This window comes from Protobothrops mucrosquamatus, unplaced genomic scaffold (assembly GCF_001527695.2).
Source record: "Protobothrops mucrosquamatus isolate PMUCROS unplaced genomic scaffold, P.Mucros_1.0 scaffold243, whole genome shotgun sequence".
Classification (NCBI taxonomy): domain Eukaryota; kingdom Metazoa; phylum Chordata; class Lepidosauria; order Squamata; family Viperidae; genus Protobothrops; species Protobothrops mucrosquamatus.
Window position 1 is genome coordinate 449,113 of NW_015386593.1, and position 16,146 is coordinate 465,258.

Below are 16,146 nucleotides of genomic sequence, written 5' to 3' on the forward strand. Positions count from 1 at the left end.
CATTCAGCATGGAAACCATTTGGGACCAGGAAGAAAATATTACAGTGGAACAAAAGAATGAGATTTATAATCTCTTTAATAACTATTGAAACAAATTCAGCTTAAGAACACTTGTTAACATAGAGGCCTAGGAAGAGGAAAGATTTTTAAGGTCAAAGAAACAAGATAATATTTAGCAATTGCTCAGGCAGATGCCTCTCTGATTTATTGAGATATAAGAAAGAGAGGAAGTGCATTGTAGCTACTCTCAATTAAGGTAGTTCTTGTTTTTCTGTATAGTTGATTTCCTGGTCTTGTCTACCTGGTGGAGCTAACAGTTACTTCCACATTTCCAAATTTAAGGGAATAGAATTCAGAATGTCCTTGAATAATCCTTAATTATCAATTCTAGGAAAGATATCTAAGTTTATACCAGACATGTCAAACTCGCAACATCACGTGATGTTGTGCAAAGTATCAGAGCTTTTCCCCCATTGCCGTCAATGGGGTGGGCGTGGTTTCCTGGTGATGCGTCCGGCCTGCGGGCCAGCAGTTTGATACCCCTGGTTTTTACCATATTTGAAACCTATTCAGTGGTATCTTGGCAACTTTATAGGTAAGTGCTCTCCCTGATACCCTGTCAAATGTAGCTTCTTTCAGTTGTTGGATGTTCATCTTTGTATCAGTTTTGATGCTATCAAGACAGCGTGTTCTTTGCTTATCTTTTCTTCTTGTTCCACTAGCCATTCCTAACATCATTGATGACTGCAATGAATTTTCACACATGACGTGGCCAAAATAAATCAGACATAGGCTTGTGATTCTGGCTTCTAGTGATATGTCTGGTTTTATACAATCCAACACTTCTCTGTTGGTTGTTCTAGCTGTCAACATAATATTTACAATAATTTACACCAGCATCATAGTTCAAAGGTATCAATTCTTCTTCGATCAGTCATTCTTAGTATCCAACTCTCACATCCATGCAACATTATAGAAAAGACTATTGCTCTAACTTTTTGTATCAATATCTCTGCTTTTCCAGATCTTATTTGTGTTAACCACTGCTGTGTGGCCTAAGGTTGTCCTGCTTTTGATTTCAGGAATATTACTAGTTAAAATAATGAAAAGCAGTTAAAGTGAACAATACAATGACATTGGGGAACTAAAACTAAAACTAAGTATTCAAAACTATTGGGGAGAGAAAAGGAATTGTTGCAGTTCCCAGGAAAGACACAAGAGATAAAACAAAACAAAAATATGTTGGCAGTTAGTATTAAGATAGAAGGTCCAAGTTGGATGAGTAGCATCTGCTTAAAGGATTCTGTATTAGCTTAACAAATTTAATTCACTGTTCAATTGGAATATCTTTCAGTGAGTTAAATAAGACTAATAAATCAAAACAGTTGCTGCCCTGAAGCTTCTGACTAAAATCTTTCCTCATACAATAGGGAAATCAATGAGAAAAATGCAACTAGTGATGATAATCATAATTCAAAACTAGGCTTCATTAGGCTTCCTAGAAATCACCACCCACTCTAAATATGTCAGATATGTAGCTAGAATTTGTTGCCTCTAGAGAGTGTGGTTTTCAATTTGTGAGTTCTTGCTATAATCCCCCAAATATATTGCAGCTGATAAAGCAATGCACTTCTTTGGGGGAAAATGTCTTTCTGCACATCTTTTGTAAAAGTACAAACAAGTTGTTAATTTCTTAAGTCTCTAACCACTCCGGGAAAATTGAACTTTTGAAGCATGGCAGATAAGTTTAGAGAAGGAGAACACACACACACCCCATTCTCAACCTTACAGGTGGTTTGTATCTCCCTCAATCTTGGGATCTCTATGACGGGCCTGGGAGTTTGAGGGTTCTGTGCAGTGCACTCTTCTGGACAGAGGGCTCTGACGTTGTTTCTGGGATCTGTTGGAGCATCTCTCCCAGCTTTGGAGTTACAGCCCCAAGTGCTCCCATCCCCACTATTTTCCAGTGATGTACTTTCCACATCTGCTGTAGTTCCTCCTTCAGCCTGGTACTTCTATTTCTCATACTCCTTCATCCCATTTATCTGTTCTCTTATGTCCTGAGTAATAACAATATGACCTTCTAACTAAAGGCATTTGATCCCAGTCCATCTCTATTTGCTGATGTCAAAGATGTCAATTTGTAGTCACTTCATTTTTCACTATGTTCAACTTTCCCGCTTCTTATATTCTGTATTCCTGCTGTAATTCTATCATTGCAGTTCTGGATTTTCTTTTCCTGCAACTTGATGTTCCACAGGCTTTAATCTATCCAGGTAATAAACACTATGAGTAGTCTGAATTACCTGTTGCTCTTCCTCAGTAGCATGCTAAATGCCATCTAATCTGAGGAGCCAATAATCAAGAAACATATATTCTTTCTTTCTTTCTTTCTTTCTTTCTTTCTTTCTTTCTTTCTTTCTTTCTTTCTTTCTTTCTTTCTTTCTTTCTTTCTTTCTTCTTTTCCCATCTTGCCACATGCTGACATGGATATTTTCTATCCATGTTGTGGTTTTCTTGGTAAATACACAGGAGTGTCTGCGAGGTACTTTTTTGGGGGGAGATGAGAGGAAGAATAGGTATTGACAGTTGAGACTGGATGCGGGGGGGGGGAATGGAAGGATAAGTTCTGATAGGATGTTGGAGATAGACAGAAGGATTGCATTTTTTTATATAGTCATCTGGTTGTTAGCACTCTCTGAGAGCTGTTGAGGCCACTTGAGGGTTTGTCTGTGCCCTCAGGCTCACCTGAATCAGGGTAACATGGGAAAGTCTTTGGGGGAATCAAAAACTGAATTTCATTAATTCCAATCTCTGAACATGGAGTGTGACTTTATCAGTTCCTTTAGGTAATTAAGAGTTCGTTACAGAAATAGCTGTTGCCTCATAAAAACAGTTCAGAAACCCAGTAATTTGGGGTAATTTTTACTTTGCTGATTTGTATTGGACTAGTATTGTTATTGAATACTGTAATAACAAGGAATATTCAAAGCTATTATATTAAGCTAATGTATTTAAGAGTGTAAGAAACAACTTTTTAAAATAGAAAGTTTTAAAAACTTCAAAGTACATTGAATTCTTTTGCAATACAGAAAATAAATTAGATCTTTGAGTTTAATACTGAAGTCTCTAAATGTATTATTTATGAACACAAGAAAAGAAAAGGGAGGAGGATGCCTTGAAAAAAGTAGATATTTAGCCTCTAACTTTTCCCTTCTCTATACTCTGATATATAAAAATTAAAATCCCCTTAAAAATTATACTGTAAATGTTTGCCTTGCTGAGATTTTATATTTTCACATAAGCTGAGACAGGCCAGAAGAAATAGCATTTGTTTATTTTATGCAGGCCAGAAGAAATAATATTTATTTTATGCAACATGTCCTCCTTTATTATGTTATGAAAATAGTGCAGATAACCTTGTAGCCATAAAATGGTGAAGGAGATGTTGAAAAAATATGGGGTTTATTTTAAAGCTGATGGAAAAAACAATATTGAACTAATTTTATTACCCATCCATAGACATACTTATTTAGTTTTCAGGATCCTAAAAATCACAATGATGCAAACATGGCAAAAGCAGTGTACACATTTTAAGATTTAATTAGTTTTGCACTATTTATACATAAAAACTATGTAAACATTTCTATAAACTTCCTCAAAGTCCTATTTTCTGGAAAGGATACAAAACCCACAAAAATGACATTCTGCTATCACAATCTGAATGTGGAAATGGCAGAGAGGAAATATGTAGAAAGGTCATAAACTGTTGTAAACCACCCAGAATCACTTGGGTGAGATGGGTAGTGTAGAAGTTTAATAAATTAATAAATAAAATTCCACACATTTGTCACTTTTGAGTTCCTATGAGACATCCCATGAGTGGCCTGCCTAGATGGGAGACTTTTGGACCATGAGATGCCTCCTTGCAGTCATGCTCTGGCACAATGCATGGAATTTCTAGAAATGGCCATTCAAAGACATGGAATGCAAGATGACTTTACAAATGAAACCCAACACTGTCTTTCCACTCATCATTCTTCCCTTTTGGGATATGCAACATTATATAGATCATAAAAGAAGAAGAAGAAGAAAACCAAAATTATTGAGGGTGCACATAAGAAAAAAGAAAGGAAAGGAAACCCAATTAAATCTAGTTCACACCAATACAAAACTCTTCTTTCTTTGTTTCTACCCAAATATGCTTCATGAATTATCTTTTATCTACAACTCTATTTTTCAAGTTCTCATCAATTCCATCCAACCATTAGTTTATCAGTCTTCCTTTTCCTTTTGACCCATTTATTCTTCCTTCAAATTTATTTATTTTTTCATGTTTGCAATTTGAACTTCATTAATTCTGTATGACCTTCTCCTCAGCATAGATCTTTCATACAGTCACTAGCTTGGATAGTGATTACAGAAGGTCAAGGATGGTTCATTCAGTCTTGCTTAAGGGGAAAGAAACAGAGAACAAAAAAGAAGAAGTTTCCAATCATATTCTATGTTTACAAACTTTCCTTTTAAGCAGCAGAAGTCATTTAGGATAAGTTCATTCACAAGCCTGCTGGCTAAAGATCAAAGAAGATCTTCAGGTCCATCAACATTGTATTTTATGCAAGCTTGCCATTGAACATTTGTGGATGATTGGGGACAGTTCATTCCCACTTATTTGTAGGAAAATGCAGAAAATCAATGAAGATGTCAGAAAACACTCTACCTTTCAATTCTTATAGATAATCAGTTTGTTCCACAGGCTTGAAAAAGACAAGCAGGTATGACCTAACTAGTATTTGGGTGGGACTACTCCAGGAAGGTCCTGGATTATAGACTAGACTAGGGGGATCAAATAACGTTGCAAAAGGAACCAGTGGCAGATTGCTTCTATGCTGTTACCAGGATTACCTGTAGTCCGTGTAGTCACCATTAATAAGCTAGACACAAGAGAGTCTTGATCATTCTCTTATTAATGACATGGATACTGCATATTTATCAGTTTTCTGCTGAATGTTTTCCAGATATCACTTCTATTTCTAGATATTTTCCAGTGATCGACTAGAAGATCTTATATAGGACAAAAGCTCTTTCAAATTCTTTTTTACATTTTGAGAATTGATCAAATTGATGTTATGTTCTGATTTTGGCTAGAGGATAGCTGTTGTAACTGCAAACCACAGACATAAACATTGTACAATTTGGAATTTTTTTAAGTTTAGACAACTTCCCAAGCATTTTGTTTCTTTCATCTTTAATCTTAATACATAAAACAACAGGAATTAAGGCAATGAATACTACTTGCTAGAGTTCTTCAACAACATCTGTTGGGGAAAATATTGCGGGTAATTTCCAAATTTGTTTACAACCAACACCCTCTGAGTCAATGCCTGTGTCCAGATCAGAGCAAAACATCCAGCTTACAAAAAGAAGAAGAAGAAGCTTAACATTAGCAAACAACAAAATAATTAATTGCCAAAAACAAGGCAAAAATTTACATTATCTATATCTTTGTTGAAAAGACACATATCTTTCCAGAGTCACTGGAAACAATACTAGGGTCATTAGCATGGACAGTTCCAAAGAGAGCACCCTTTGGTTATTCCAACCTTAATACTTTTCAGTGCACAAAAATAGCAAGATAGGGATGGAAATACCAGATGAAATCACTTTTATTTTGTATCAGAAAGAAAACAATTTGGTGGACAGGAATGATAGATCTAATGCCATCAAGGAAAGTAGTGATGCTATCATTCTTTTTCTTTAGTCCATATTTTAATTGAAATTTCATGAGCTCACATATCTCTGCTTATTATAAATGATAATATCAAGATTTCTTTAAATAATCTTTCTCTATTTCCTTTCTTACTTCCAAATGGATCCCAACTCATAACTTTGAACACTAGCCTCCTTCCAGGCCTCACCAAACTAAAATCTCCATATCCCAGTCACTATGTACTTGCTATAATGCCAGAAATAAAATCAAGATCAAATGGATTATTTCTTTATTTCCCAATTATAATAAGAGTAAGGTTATGCAGTTATGTTGTAATCATAGACTCAGCTTCTCTGTGTGTTAGAAAATAGAGTGTACTGATCATATGATATCCCATTCATGTTGGAAACACCATTTAAGGCGCTTCTGGGTTGAAAGAATTAGCCAGTGACATGATAGTTGCCTGGGTGATGCCCAGTGGGGGCTCCTTTAATATTCTGTCAAGGAGCTGGAGCAAATGATGGAAGCTCACCCTGCCATGCAGCTGCACTTGGGTCTTGAATGTGGGCTTGCCGCCATCCAAACCAGCATCCTAACCACATGAGCCACCAGACTCCTTGACATATGACGTGAAAATTCAGTGATTCTCCTTCCAGAAATATAATCATCCTGCCCATCTCATACACATAGAGAATATAGCTAGGATGGAGAAATACCCTTAAATTTCCCATCCAGACTTATTCTTGCTTTATGATAAGCAGAAAGTGATTTAAACACAGAGGGGGGAAAAAGGGCACTCCCTCAGCAAAACCTCAAAAAACCCAATCCTCAAACAACAATCCTATATTTCTCCGCAGAAAGCCTACTTCCAGAATTGGAATTTATTTCTACCTAGACAGTGAACTGAATTTCTTGTCAATTATTTATTTTTTGGAATCTCCCCATAATATTAGCTCTCAGCTTCTTCCTGCCAACAGAAGAGCAGATTTGCACAAAACCTTACTTACAGGTCTTACTCTCTCCTCCTGTACTAATCAGATTTTATGTAAATTTCCCATCAGGGCAGTAGGAGAATGCTGAGTACTGGTATGGAGAGTAATCAATGATACCATCAGCTAATTCATAGGTGGAAGATGGTAGAGGTGGCCACTCTTCATAAATAGATTTAAAATTATACCTGTTAATGTCCTGAGAGAGAATGAAGAATGGCAAAGAATTATTTGGTGGAGTGTCCTAAAGCAATCAACCGAGGTAGACAACAGTTCCTTTGGGCAACCCAGCACATGATTCACACCATGTTTTGGCTAATACTGCAGAGCACCACCTCAGCAACAAAATGCCCTTATTGTCTTCCACAATCTTTCTTGTTTCAAGCAGAAGATAGCAATTTTTCTAACAAGATGGCTTCATAATATAATTCCCAAAGGAGGTGAAATCTTGAGGACATTTCTTTATAAAATTCTATAGGGGAAAAAAGTAAAGTGCTTAAACAACTCTTTCATGGTAGAGGAAGATAATTTTCCCTCCTCTGTTATATTCCCCCCTCAGACTATTGGTCAGAGTTGTAAAGATCTCATTTCGTTAAAAGAATATCCAAAGCTATCAGCTTTTAAAGCAGTTTACTCCAGCCTGTTGTGCTCTGAATGCATTAGTACTATAACTCCCCAGATCTGAAGGAAAGTTCAGGAGCTGAAGAATGCTGTAATCAATATTAGCAGTGCTTTTTTTCTAAAAAGAAAAAAAAGGTGCCGGAACTCACACACGTCATACAACCCGCCTTGCCTACCCTACAAGGTTCTATCCAAAAAAGGTGCCGGAACTCCGTTCTGGGTGTTCTATGAGAAAAAAAGCCCTGAATATTAGTATCAGGGTTGGGCCCCTATAGAGTAATCATAGATATTATACTGATTTTAAAAGCATCCTACCAAATGGTGTTTCTCACTTGGTACTTATAATAACACAAGATTTTTCATTTAGTTTCCTTCTGCATTCAATTTGCTTTCATGTTTTTCCTGATAGATCCAAATCTCACTTTTAAATGACAAAGTGGGTAGAGGTATACTCTCTTATAATGCTATTTTTATTAACACATTCATTCCTCGTAGTAGGCTGCTTACTACCTTCTATCTTTCACCCATTTATACATCTTAAAATTTCTCAATTCATTTTCAGATTTTTAATTATTATTGAACCAAAATATATGAATTCATCTCCTGCTCTCGACTTAAGATATTCAAATCCAACTTGTAAAGATTAACATTTCTCCTGTCCAACACAATTACCTTTGTCTCTGGTGCATTAATTTTCAGATTCATTAGCTTCATTGTATCATACTATCTAGCATTCACCTGAAATCATTCAGGTTCCCAGCCAACAACACTTAGAGTCTTGTTCTACTGAAGCAATACATTAAACCCTAATGAATAAAATAAAATGAATGGAAACATTTGCATATAAAAGTGTACATGCATTTACATCCCTGTCGACACATTTCTGTTATTACCATAAACATTCCCTATATAATTATACATTTAGCTATAAATACCTTAAGCAGTGGTGGCGAACCTATGGCACGTGTGCCAGAGGCGGCACTCGGAGCCCTCTCTGTGAGCACACATGCTGTCGCCCCAGCACCACCTGCCCCCCATGGCCCCCTCCTCACCAGCAGCCCCCCTGGAGGAGAGTTGCCCCCAGGCACGGCCTGCACAGAGCAGCGCAGCCAAACACATGGCAGACAAGACTCAGCCCTCGTGTCCTGTCGCATGGAGATGATGATGCAGGGCACGGAAGGAAGGTGTGGCCGCCATGGCGCTGCAAGGCCACTGGGCGACTGGCGGTCGCGGGTGGCCCTGTGATGTGGGGTTGCGGGGCAGTTGGGCCAGGGAGGGAGCAGGCAGGGGAGGGGGTGGGACGGGAGCGGGCCACGGGGTGGTTTTGGGGCACTCGATCTCTATAAGCTTCACCATCACTGCCTTAAGCCAAACAGATAGCATACATCCTTACTTATTAGTGGCCATTTAGGTACATTTGTTATTGATGTTAACTTAGTTTTTTATAATTCTGACTTAACCCTACAGTTGCCTTTATCATTTTGTTTGTTATGTTGCCCATAATCTTTTGAATTGGGCAGGCTATAAAAACAGTATAGAATAAATGAATAAATACTATGAGTTCTAGTCCTGTATTAAGCATAAAAGCCAGATGGGTGATTTTGAGCCAGTCATTCGCTCTCAGCTCAATTTACCTCATAGGGTTGTTGTTCTGTGGAAAACAGAGGAGTATTAGGCATGTTTTCCACCTTGAGTTACTTATAAAGTAATGAAGTTGATTTTTTAAAAAATCCTAACAAATAAATAAAAAGGGTGGAAGAATTCACCTTGTTTAGGAATTCACAGATATAATTAAATACAAAAAGCTAGAAAGCAACTTTCTAGCAATGCTTTCTTAAAATATCAGAAACACAACCAGAAACAAGTTCTATTGGGTTTATAGTACAATAATGTGAAATACAATTTGTTTGTAAATGTTACTGGATATTGCTTAATAATATAAAAGACAATGCAGTTAAACATTGCATAAAAATGGCCCATTCACTCTTTTGCTTAAAATATTAGTGCTCTGCAACAGTCAAGAATGAAAATAGCTTCAGCCAGCGGGCCAAAGGAAATTTATATATAAATTAAGATATATTAAATGAAAGTTCACGCCAAATAATCTTAAATTGTAGTATTATCTCACTCTTGTCCTTGAGAGAAGCATGAGCAGGCTGTGACATTAGAGAACATGATATCCTTCCAAAGGACAACCTCACATCTGGATAGGTCAACTCCCTCAAGATTCATAACATTTCTCAGGAAGCCCTCATTATGAGACATTGATATCATGATTCTTTGGAAAACCACTTTTATAATAAAAGTAAAGACTTCATCTGACACATGCATATAAAATCAAACTGCTCTCTGAAAACATTAATAAGAAACTGTAACTTATATATATTTGGACTCATCATGGGTAAACAAAAATGATTGGAAAAGATGCTGATGCTTGGGAAAAAAGGAACCCAATCAAAAAATGAGATTAAGAAAAGTCAAATTTGTGAGATATTATCATTGATTACCAAAAGTACTCAAAGAAGCAAATATTGACTAATAATCCTGGAAAAATACAGGTTACAAAGAGTAAAATAAATGACTGAACAACAGCAGTGCCCTTCTATCCAAAGAATGAAATGACTAATAATTTATTTAGAGACCATATGGTAAAATACCTAAACACAGAGAACCAATTATTGGGAGATAGTATGACAATATGCTCAATAAAGCACACATTTCATAAAAACAGCAGTACAGGTAGTCCTCAACTTATGGCCACAATTGAGCCCAAAATTTCTGTTGTTAAATGAGACATTTATTACATGAATTTTGCCCCATTTTATGACCTTTTTTGACACGGTTGTTAAGTGAATCACTGACCTGTTAAATTAGTAACCTGGTTGTTAAATGAATCTGGCTTCCCCATTGACTTTGCTTGTCAGAAGATCACAAAAGGGAACCACATGAACCCAGATACTGCAAAACCATCATAAATATGGGTCAGTTGCCAAGCCTCTGAATTTTGATCACAAGACCAGGGGGAAGCTGCAAAGGTTGTATCTGTGAAAAAAGGTCATAAATCACTTTATTCAGTGCCATTGTAACTTTGAACGATCATTAAATGAACTGTTGTCATTTGAGAACTACCTGTACTTTGCAGACAATGTGGTTTTAAATTTCAGTTTGACTAAATTAATATGGAGTAGACTACATTTTTCGTATTTTGTCTCAAGACTGTAGCTAAACAAGAATCTTGAGTAGCCTAATGGCCCAAAGTGGAAGAAACAGAGACTGAATCCTAGATTCATGTTCTTCTTCCTAAAAAGTCTCCAAGTCAAGATGGGATCTATGGAGAGATATTCAGGAATAATGTGAGTTGATAGTTCTGCTCTATTAGTTGCGTAAGCAAGAAAATAAGTATTCTGGAATGTTACAATGTTACTGTGCTTATTCCAATATCTTAAATTAGCCACAGCCAATTACAATCCCATAAACACCATCAATTTAATAAGAAAAAATATATGCCAGATACTTGCTTAATAAGATAGAGTATGGTACATTAGAAAATGTGTTGGTTCTCCTCCTTTTTATGGACTGATTCCAGTCAGTGTTGATAGAAGAACAGAGATCTAGCACATGGCCTCTATTTTGTGGGATATCTCCAGGCTCTGTTCTCTCTCCCCTTCTATTTAACATCTACATGAGGTCACTGGGTGAGGTGATCTGTTGATTTAGAGTGAGATATCATCTGTATGCGGACAACATTCAGCTCTATATCTCTATCCCAACCCCTTGAGCGATGCCATGGATGTCCTATGCCAATGTCTGGGGCTGTTGGGGACTCGATGGGGAAAAACTGACTGTGACTCAATCTCTGCAAGATGGAGTAGCTGTGGGTATTTGGAACACCCCACCCACCCTGAGACCAAGGATCTTCTTGGTTTTCCTTTAGTTCTGGATTGGGTGGCACTGCCCCAAACAGACCTTGTGAACAACTTGGGGGTCCTCCTCAACTTGTGGCTCCTACTCAGAGAGCAGGCCTTTGCACCACCTTCAGCCGGTGTGCCAATTGCACCCATACCTGGACCGGGAGACCTTGCTCACAGTAACACATGCCTTGTAACTTCCAGATTAGACTCCTGAAACATACTCTACATAGGGCTGCTCTTTGAAGACCCTTTGGAAACTTCAACTGGTGCAGAATGCAGCTACACAGTTAGTAATCAGTACCAGATATATCACACACATAACACCACTCCTGTCTGAGCTGCACTGGTTACTTGTGTTCTGGATGCAATTCAAGGTGCTGATGACTGCCTATCTGTCAGCGTCCTTACCAGCCCTGGTTCCCGCAGAAGACAAGTGATGGACGACAAGATTGCTAGCAAAACAGGAACGATCTGACCAGCGTTTAATCATGGCAAACAGCGCTGAGAGTGACTTTCTCCCAGCGTCTTACATACAGTCCTTCCCCTCAGCTCCACCCCCCATCCAGTTAGCCAGCATCCGGTGAATAATCTATAAAGGCAGTAATGCAGGCCCTTGGCTCTCCTTTCCAGTCTGCTGTTTCAGTCCTTGCTGCCGGCTGTCAGTTCTGCGCCGCTCAGCTGTTTGTTGGCGGCGTAGCTGCTCAGCTGTTTGGCAGCTCCACAGGGCAGGTAGGACCATTCCTAGCTTCTCCCCAGGTGTCATTCCTACTATCAGCCTCCGTAGGAGCTTCCTGCTTCTATCAGCTGTCCAGCAGCTGAGCAGAGGGGCCGGTTAGGCATTCGGCATTGTCCCCGTTCCAGTGCCGAGCCAGGGAACCGCCCAGCTGTTCGGCAGCATAACTGGCTTCCCCAAGGATTGCCGTCTCCCTCTTCCCTCCTGTAACTGGCAAGCCTATGGGGCTTGAGAGGTGGCCCCTCTACCAGGGCTCCACCTGGAAGGCAAGGAGAAACATGTGATCAATCACCCACTGTGACGGATGGTTCATCTGACCCCCCTCCTGGCTTACTGGGACACTGCCGGTAGAAATTGGCGAACCCCAGGAAACTCAGCTGATGGTGGGTCCATGGTGCCTGCCACTCCAGCACGGCCCTGACTTTTTCAGGGTCCATATCATCCCTTCCCCCGATATCAGTACCCTAAATAGTCCAACCAGGTTTGGTGGAACTTGCACTTGGACAGTTTTACATACAGGTGTGCTTTCAGCAGTTTTTCTAGCACCTGTCTTACCAATTGGACATGTTCTGTCATGTTGGAGGTATAGATCAAGATATCATCCAAATACATGAGCACCCCATGGTAAAGGTGTTCATGTAATAACTCATTGATGAGCTGCATGAACACTGCAGGGCCCCCCTGCAAGCTGAACAGCATCACCCGGAACTGGTAGCTTCCAAGTGGGCAGTTGAACGCCATCTTCCACTTGTCTCCTCGTTTGATTCGGACTCTGTAATATGCTTCTCTGAAGTCAAGTTTTGTGAACACCTTCCCCTTTGCCAAATGGGCCAATAGGTCTTTCATTAGCGGTAGGGGGTACATGTTCTCAATGCAAACCCTGTTGATGCCGTGGAAGTCTACACACAGGCGCAGGGATCCATCCTTTTTCTCCTTAAAGAGCACCACAGCTGCAATCCGTGATCGTGCCGGCTGGATGAATCCCCTTGCCAAGTTCTTGTCAATGTATTGACGCAGCTCCTCCATCTCCTTGGGTGTCATTGTGTACATCCGGGGCTTTGGCAGTTTAGCCCCTGGCAAAATGTCAATTGCACAGCCCTGCATGTCTTGGGACCAGAGTACCTGAGGATCACCTTTTTCCAAGAGTTTCTACCTATCCAATTATATCAAATAGGATGGGCATGCTGCAGATCCCATCAGTCAAATAATGTCATCTGCCAGGGACTAAAAGATTAGCTTTTTTTGCAGCAACATCTGCTCTGTGGAACATCCTCCCTTTGGAGCAGAGATGTCAAACTCAATTTCATTGAGGGCCACATCAGCATTGTGGTTGCCCTCAGGGGGCCGGGTGGGTATGGCTAGGGTGGGTGCGGCCTACTGGATGGGCATAGCTACCTCTACATCATTCAAGTTAAGGGTGCCTGTGGGGGTTCAGCCTCTTGGCACTGTGAGGAAAGCGCCTCACTGCCTGCCGAAACCCCTCCCCTGGAGCCCATCAAGCCAGATGTGTGAAGTAGTCCAGGGCCATTTGCTGCACCTGGTGCATTTGAGGCGATGGTGCATTTCTTCATTCCTCACAAAGGGTGACACCTCCCCAGCATGCACCTAGGGGGTGGGGGCGACACAGCAGGGGCTGGTTCCTCACTGTTTCCAGACGGCCTTGTGGAGCTAAGACTGAATATGTTTCAGCATAGATGGCCACCACAAAATTATACATTGGCTCCTGGCCAGCCTGGGCCAGGGCCAAGGCAGCGGGGGCTGTCCCCTCACTGTTTCCAGGATGGCTTCGCGGGCCACATGAAACCACTTCGCGGGCCTCATCCAGCCCCCGGGCCTTGTGTTTGACATGTCTGCTTTGGAGATTAGACTGGCCCTAACCCTGTTAGCCTTCCATAAAGCTTTAAAGATCTGGCTAGGCTCCTGAGTCTGGAGTGCTACATGCACTCCTGGTTATATTGTTAACAGGCCAGGTGTCTTATTTTGTATGTACTCGAATTATTGTGATTTTTAAAGTATTTTAATGATTTTAACTGGTTTAAAGATTTTAAGTGAAAGTGTTTTTTGAATTGTGACCTGCCTATTTGTTGAAATGGGTGGCAATAAAAAAGCAAATATATAAAAAAATCCTTGTTCAAAAAGTGTCAATGTTCAGAAAAGAATATTCAGCAATTAAATAGTAAGTGGAAAAAAAGCAAAACAAAATCCCACCAAAAACTATCAAGTCAACAATTTAGTTAACTTGAGATTTGTTTTACCAGTCAGCTACTTTGATACTGCAAACTAACACTGTAAAACTGAATATGTTTTGTAATAGTGATGTTATTAAAAATAATAATTATAGCAATAAAAACTAATATAAACTAAAAACTAAGAAAAAAAGGAAAAATAGAAGGTGCATAACAGAAAAAAGAAATGGAAAAGAAAAAAATAAGAATTTGGTAAAGAAAAAGAAAAGTAATACATAATGAATAACTTCCCCCTTCATTACAAGTCATGCCCTGTAAAATTTGTTCTTCTTCGATAACATCTTTTAAATGCAGTCTATCTATAGAGGCAGATACTGTAAAAATTAACTTCTGGGTCTATTATTCAAAAATATAATAAAATATATTTGCTTTTCTAAAAGAATTTAAAACAAAAACATTTTCCCATGGAAATGATTCTTATAATTAATTCCTAAATCAAATCCATCTGGACTCTTAATTCATTTGTAACTTTCCAAAATCAAAGTTCTAAACACCCCTTTGCTGTGTATTAAAAAAAACTTTTAAGTGCTTAAACTTGTATTTAAAACTTCTTTCACTAAGGGTTGAAAGAAAGTCACCCAGTGTTTTTCAAAGTGGTCAATCCAAAGATTCCCAGTAGCTGATAATATGCAATTTCCAAAAGTGATTAAAAAAGAAAGTATATCAACCCGTGACCTGTGAAAGCACCAACTGTGGTTTGAGCACGATGGTTATTCCCTCATAACCTAGAGTTCTAAACCTGCCAGAGACTACAGTCTTGAAGTTTTCTCATGAGAGCAACTGTCTGGAACATTTGTGGGTGAGCTCTCCTTGTAAACCAGAATTAGTAAGAACCAGTCTATTCATTGACTCTTCATTCTGCAACTGTTTTCTGTTTCTTCCCTGGAAAACTTGAAAATTGAAAATGGATTGATTTACTAATGGAGGTAGACAGGTGGAAGTTTAGTTACAAGTCTAGTATGAGACAATGAATCTAGAGTATTGGTTGCAATGAACTAAACTCAGAATAGTATCGTGAGAATTAGTGTGGGGATATCCAAATTCATCCATACACTTTAAATTTTAAGTCTTTAATATTGATTTGTTACCATTCAGATAAACAATCCTTTCAGGATGCCAGAAATTTACCCAATCATAAATAAAATATCCTTTCTTCCATGAGACTGCCACTTAATCTATAATGCTAACTGAACAGGTCCCATTCTGGAGAACAGGTCAATTATGCTTTCCAAGGATTCCTAAAAGGCAGGTTCTTTTCAGAGAGGGCTTAGAGTGGCCATTTCTGATTGCTGACTAAATATTCATTTCTAAATATATGTAGCTCTCTAATTAACTCTAATAATAGTTAGTTTTGTTTTTTGAAAAATAAACAAAAGGAACTTCAGAGCATATCAATGAGTATTTTTCTTTAAAATGTCAACAAGGTGACTCATAGTTACAGAGTAAGTGAGCAAAATACCCTGATTTGCCAGTGTTTCTAAAAGCTTTAACAAAGATCATGTAACACAGATCATGAGTCCTACATGCAATTTAAGTGCTAACTATTCTTTCATGAAGTTCTAATCAACATCTTCCATTGCAGTTCATATGTACTGTGATATTCAGCAATATCCTGTTCCAGCTGAGATAAAACTGTAACAAAACGTTAAACTAAAACAAATGAACTTCGTTTGTAATTGTAAGCAACTGGATTAATCAAATATTGACTAAGCACCTTAAACAACAGGGGTGATCTCATATTTTTCATCCTCTGCATCTGAATAAACAATGTGAAAAAATATGCATTATTTGTCTTTGTGTCACATGCTAGATATATTGCAAAAGGTTTTGGGATCAGCACAAAATAGTTCTATCTCTTTGGACAAAGAATGTTGTTATCTAGCTATGATTTGCCATTAAAATCAAGCTGAAGATGATTTGCAGGAGATTGCTAAAA

General features: G+C 38.7%; 1 protein-coding gene across 1 annotated transcript in view; it reads right to left on the reverse strand.

Moving 5' to 3' along the window:
• The window catches only part of LOC107286068 (collagen alpha-6(VI) chain), a 78,707-nt gene extending 65,639 nt beyond the window's left edge, over window positions 1–13,068 (reverse strand). Inside the window, 1 exon segment of the mRNA XM_029283820.1 lies at window positions 12,520–13,068. Coding sequence (XP_029139653.1) covers window positions 12,520–13,068 — 549 coding nt within the window.
• Between the last annotated feature and the right edge of the window lie 3,078 nt (window positions 13,069–16,146).